This window comes from Phytophthora infestans, genomic scaffold, assembly GCF_000142945.1.
Source record: "Phytophthora infestans T30-4 supercont1.37 genomic scaffold, whole genome shotgun sequence".
Classification (NCBI taxonomy): Eukaryota; Oomycota; class Peronosporomycetes; order Peronosporales; family Peronosporaceae; genus Phytophthora; species Phytophthora infestans.
The window spans coordinates 184,944-190,408 of record NW_003303722.1 but is presented as its reverse complement, the minus strand read 5'-3'; the positions used below and the strand labels follow the sequence as shown (position 1 = coordinate 190,408).

Below are 5,465 nucleotides of genomic sequence, written 5' to 3'. Positions count from 1 at the left end.
GAAGATGCGATTCTGGCTGCTTTTTGCTATCTTGAAACTGTTGTCGATGCTCTTGCTCAGTGCTATCGTCTAGCATATATCTACCAATAAGGCGTTCCTCCATCTCCACGACACGCTTTTTGTCGTCGGTTCTTTCCACAAGTTTTCTTCCTTCGTCGGCCGTCATCGGGTTCAATAGAAAGGTCAACATGAACAGTGGCTGTTCACATTGTTCCCAGCGTGATTCTACACATTGAACTAGTCCACTTCGGTAATCCAAATAGAAGTTGTCGAAACCCACAAAAATATCACGAAATGATAAAACGACATCTGCCAATGTGTTCTCGTCGCGTTGGAGCCGATATGATGACTCCGATAATGGCGCAATAACTTGTTCCGCCTCTGTCAGCTTCCTCCAGAATGATGGATCGTTGAACACCTTCAGCGAGCTAGGGTAATCTTTATAGCCACGGTACTTGCTGCTTAGCATCTCCAGCGCAGTACGAGCTCTCAATAATGAGGCAAAACAACTCTGCATACTATTCCATCGTGTCTCACAAAGTGTAAACAACGCTAGCGGCTTGTCGTAGCATTCCTCCATCATGGCTCTAGCTCGGACAAGCCACTTAGCTGATGACGCATTGAGGCACTTAACGGCTGCCGTTGCTTCCTTGGCAATCCCAGAAGAAGATGACTTTAACACTGCTTTGACAATGTTGCTGATACAATGTGCAAAGCAGAAAAGAAACGTAACGTTAGGCCATCGTAAAGCCAAGATGCGCCGAGCTCTACCACATTGACCGGCGTTATCGGTGATTACTGCACCAATGTTCCACCCTTCATTTTGCGCCTGCTTCAGAATAATCTCCATCTCTTGATCCATCGCCACACCGTCGTGCCGAGCGCCCGCCTTGGGCAATGCATACGTAAGGCTATGTCCAAACAGTAACAGCTGACAACCCAATACATGCTCACGAGAAATGCTCTGAAACACGTCCGATAAAAAGTTGACAAATCCCCCCGAACTAATTTGTATCTGCTTCAGCTTTTGTGTTTGGATGGAGCGGCAATGCCCAGCATGACTCCCGGTAATGCGTCCGCCAAGCGTCCGCCTTCCTGGTATGTAGGCCGTTATATCAGGGCACAAGTATTCCAACAGTGCTTTCGTACATGACCGCTCGATGAACAAATCGGGTAAAATTTCCGACCTGGAACTCAACCACTAGTCTTTCCGTTTCTTGCTTCTGTTGCTTTGAAAATCTTCGGTGGGATTATGCCCTCGGGGACGCTCGTTTCGAGGCGTTGCGCTTAGGAGATGCCTTCGAAAAAAGAAGACGCTTGTTTGCAGAACGCTTTTGCCGGCGAGGTGATCCCATGATCGAGCTACCACCGTCGCTTGACTGCCCTCGACAGTTCTCCATGACGGCCCGATATGCTTCACATTTGCGCAAATGTCCAACGTAGTTATACGAGCGTCCTAGGAGTAGCTCAGGTGGGTCAAGGTCGGGATCCTTGCTGTAAGCCAGCGTGCAATGCTTGCACGTGTAGTACGAATACTTCGCTTTGCTTTTCGGAACGTCCTTCATCAGCGTAAAGTGGTCTCGCTCTGATACATGGGGTCGCACCATGTTCTGCTCCAATTACCACCTAATAGCTCGCTAGCCACAAACGCCGATTGACGGCCACTCCAACGGATTTAAACAAGTACACCAACACGGACGCCGATGAGAGCACGTACGAGAATGCGGACGCAGCAGCGGCTTCGGACACTGGCAGCAGCAACGTTATTCAACACGGACGCCGTCGAGACCGCGCTCAAGAATGCGATTGATGCGGCGGCTTCTAGCCAGACGGAAGGACGTACAACCAATACAGACGCCGACCAGTACACGTACGAGAATACGGACGCTGCAGTGGCTTCGGGAAAGACTGGAGCACGTACAGTCAACGCAACCGACGAACAGAACGCGTACGATAATGCGGACGCTGCGGCGGCTTCGGACAAGACTGGAGCACGTAGAACCAACACGGACGCCGACCAGAACATCTACGAGAATGCGGACGCTGCGGCGGATCGGGCAAGACCGGGGCAACGTTATTCAAAGTGGATGCCGAGATTGCGTACGAGAATACGGACGCTGTAGCGACTTCGGGCGGCAGGAGCACGTACACCAGCACGGACGTTGTACCGGGGTACGTAGCCCTAAGTGTACCCTGGTTACATGAAGTGTGACACTTCACGCTTCAGGAGTATGACACGTCATACTCCGGGATATTTGGTACAAGGTACCAAGGTCGTTCAATGGTTAAATGACATTGCATTTCTATAGGTGACTTATAGTTTGTAAAAAAACCAAGCTTTATCCACCTATAAATATACTCAGCTTACACTCTACCTTAATTAGGTCACTTCGCTCTCTTTTGAATAAAGAGGGGACCTGTGAGCTGCCGTTCACTGAGAGTTTGTATACTCTCGGAAGATAACTTCCTCTAGCGAAAGGTGCTGTGTGACCCCGTCACACTTGGTAGCACTAGTAGTCAATCCACGCCATCGCGGGTAGACTACCTGAACCTCTCCGAAGTTCGTTGCCATGGATAGGAACGACTTCTTCCATTTGCACGACTCTCATTGCTAGTTCGAGTCGGTTCGGAAGATGGCAGGCATCTTCGGGATGGAGGCCCTGCAGAGCCTGGTGGTGTCAACACCGGCTGAGCAGCTAGAGCGCGTCAATTCATTTGACGCGTACGAGCAGGGCCTCATCGCGCATGTGCGGGAGAACCTGCAGGCTCCGGCGGCGGAAGCAAATCCGCCTCACCCGAAGCCAATACGGCTGAAGGTTAAGCCGTATGAAGGGAAGGAAGGCGAGAACCTTCACTTCTGGGTCCGAGAAGTAGAGCTCGCGATGGACGCGGCTCTGATCTCGACCGAGCAACGGTGTGTTGCTTTTGCACTCTCCAACCTTAGCGGCCGTGCTAAGAGATGGGTGTACACACGGGAAGCAACATCCCCTGGATGTTTCACATCCTGGGCTCAGCTGTGCGAACAGCTCCGAGCCGCGTTCCTCCCGGCGAACTACGAGTACCGCCAGCATTCGCGCTTCCTCGCTTGTAAACAAGGAAGGCGCGAACTGCACGAGTATGTGCAAGAGATACGGGAGCTCACGGCGTCCCTAGTGGGAAACCCACTCAACGAACACATCAAGATGACTGTGTTCATGGACGGCCTTCGAGTGGGCCCCACACGCACTCAGCTGTTCCGGGTGCAGTCAAGCACCCTTGAAGAGGCGATTCAAGTGGCTCTCCAAGAAGAGTACAGCCATCGCCAGGCGCGTACGCCGGCCTCAGCGTGGCCTGGGAGTTCCTTGTCGGCTCCTGGTCGAACAAGCCCCAACGGACCAGTTCCCATGGAGCTCGGGTCCGCCGAACAGCGTGACATCCGCTGCTTCGGCTGTGGGAAGATGGGCCACTTCAAGCGCGACTGCCCCGCGGAAAGACTCCGCAGACGGCCCTTCCCCAAGCCCGTCCTCAAGGGTCGCTGGCAGAAGCCAGGATCCAGGGGAACACAGGGAACCAGTAGGGGCGGGGCGCCCTACTGGGGAAGAACTAAGTCTTCGTGATGGGTGCGCGGGTGGCGCGTACCACGGGGACTTAGCCCCTGAGAGTCTTCGCACTCTCGAATCGGCGAAGAGCAGCGGCGGGTTGCTCGTAGTACACGGATGTGTACGGGGATACGATCATTCCTTTAGAATCTTGATTGACTCTGGGGCGTCGAAGAATTTCGCACGCCGCCAGACGGTTGCTCGTAACAGCAACAAGTTGTCCGAAGCTTTGAGAGAAAGCAAGGGCAACGGGACGGTGTCAGCGCGACTGGCCGACGGAAAGGTCGTCACTGTCCCCAACGTCCAAGTGGATCTGGCTGTCAAGTTTGAAAACTTTGACAGCCTCGAACAGTTCACTGTTCTCGATATGGATCCATAGGATATGATCCTGGGCATGCCCTGGCTTGAGAAGCACGAGCCCTGGATCGACTGGCGAGGCAAGGCAATCGGTGCCAGCCGCCCTGCGCAGTCCGACAGAGCATTGGTGAGTCATGTTCCCACCTCTGTCAGGACCCGGGGCGTCCGCGAGGGCTGCCAGGGTACCAAAGCATCCGGCAGATGCTTGGGAGTCGTCGACGTATATGACGACTCCGAGGATGTTTTGATGGTGGCCGCGCCCAGAAGAGGCGCCGGCCAAGTGGGTAACTTAGGTCCACAGGCGTGTAACTTAGTTCCGCAGACAGCTGCAGCTGTCATGAACACCGAAAACAGCGTGTTCAGAGTGGGTTACAGAGTTCCACTCACGGTCGCCCAGACCATAACTGAAGAGGAAGACGTCGGATACGCTTCCTGTGTGAGTAACACAGTGCCACACGCCGGTCGTTCAGACCTTAACTGAAGAGGAAGGCGTTGAATACGCTTCCTGTGTGGGTAACACAGTGCCACACGCGGTCGCCCAGACCTTAACTGAAGAGGAAGGCGTTGACCTGTGTGGGTACAACAGTATCACACGAGGCCACGAGTGCCTCGGATGTCGTAGCGACGACATCCCTAGACGTGGGCAGCAAAGCTCCCCGTCACAGACGCCGTCGGCAAAGACACCGCCGCCGCCTCAAGTCGGATCCGAACTTCGTTCCGATCGACGTCGCTTCAAGCGACTCGGAGTCCAGGGCCCGGGCTCCTCCGACAAGGCCGGTGGAAGAGTGTTATCACATCTTCGATGGCGAGACAGGTTTAACCGTCAAGGCATCTGGTGTCCACTTGGAACCGTTGCCAGAGGTTGCGGAGATACTGAACCTCGAGGAAATGACGGCTGAGTCTTTCCTGGCCAACCTCAAGGCTGGAGAGATTGCTGAGATGGTACTCATGAGACCTGAGACCACTCAGGAGGAGCTGAACTCCTCCTCTGTCTTGGACGAGAACGTCCTGGAAGACATGAACAAGCAGCGTCAGGCGCGCTTGGGTTCTGAGATTCTCAAGAGCCCCAAGGATCCGGTGTATCCTTTGGTGACGGAGTATGCGGACGTGGTGAACAAACACCCACCGACCCAACTCCCACCGGATCGAGGCGTACGGCACGAGATTGATCTCGTGCCCGGCACAAAGTATTGTGTCACGAGGCAATGGCCTCTCCCGCGCGAACAGTGCGAGGTCATTGATGCCTTCTTCGCCGCGAAAGCGAAGGCAGGCATAGTGCGGGAGTCGAAATCCCCGCACTCGACGCCGACTTTCTGCGTTCGTAAGCCGAACGGAAAGTGGCGTCTGGTTCACGCTTATAACAAGCTGAACAACGCAACGGTGCCGGCCCAAGCACCAATCCCTCGAAAGGATGTGTTGTTGAACAACATAGCCGGGAGCGTACTGTACAGTGCGCTGGATTTGGTAGACGGATACTACCAAATCCTGATGCGAGAGAGCGACATCCCGCTCACCGCGGTAAGCACTCCA

The 5,465-nt window shown here is 54.3% G+C and overlaps 1 protein-coding gene across 1 annotated transcript; it reads right to left on the bottom strand.

Moving 5' to 3' along the window:
* Positions 1 to 225: 225 nt before the first annotated feature.
* Positions 226 to 862, bottom strand: PITG_15373 (uncharacterized protein; the record flags this gene model as incomplete). Its single annotated transcript, XM_002898287.1, has 2 exons — positions 226 to 237; positions 281 to 862. 2 exons carry the CDS (start codon positions 860 to 862, stop codon positions 226 to 228), a joined length of 594 nt encoding a protein of 197 aa, XP_002898333.1.
* Positions 863 to 5,465: the final 4,603 nt, after the last annotated feature.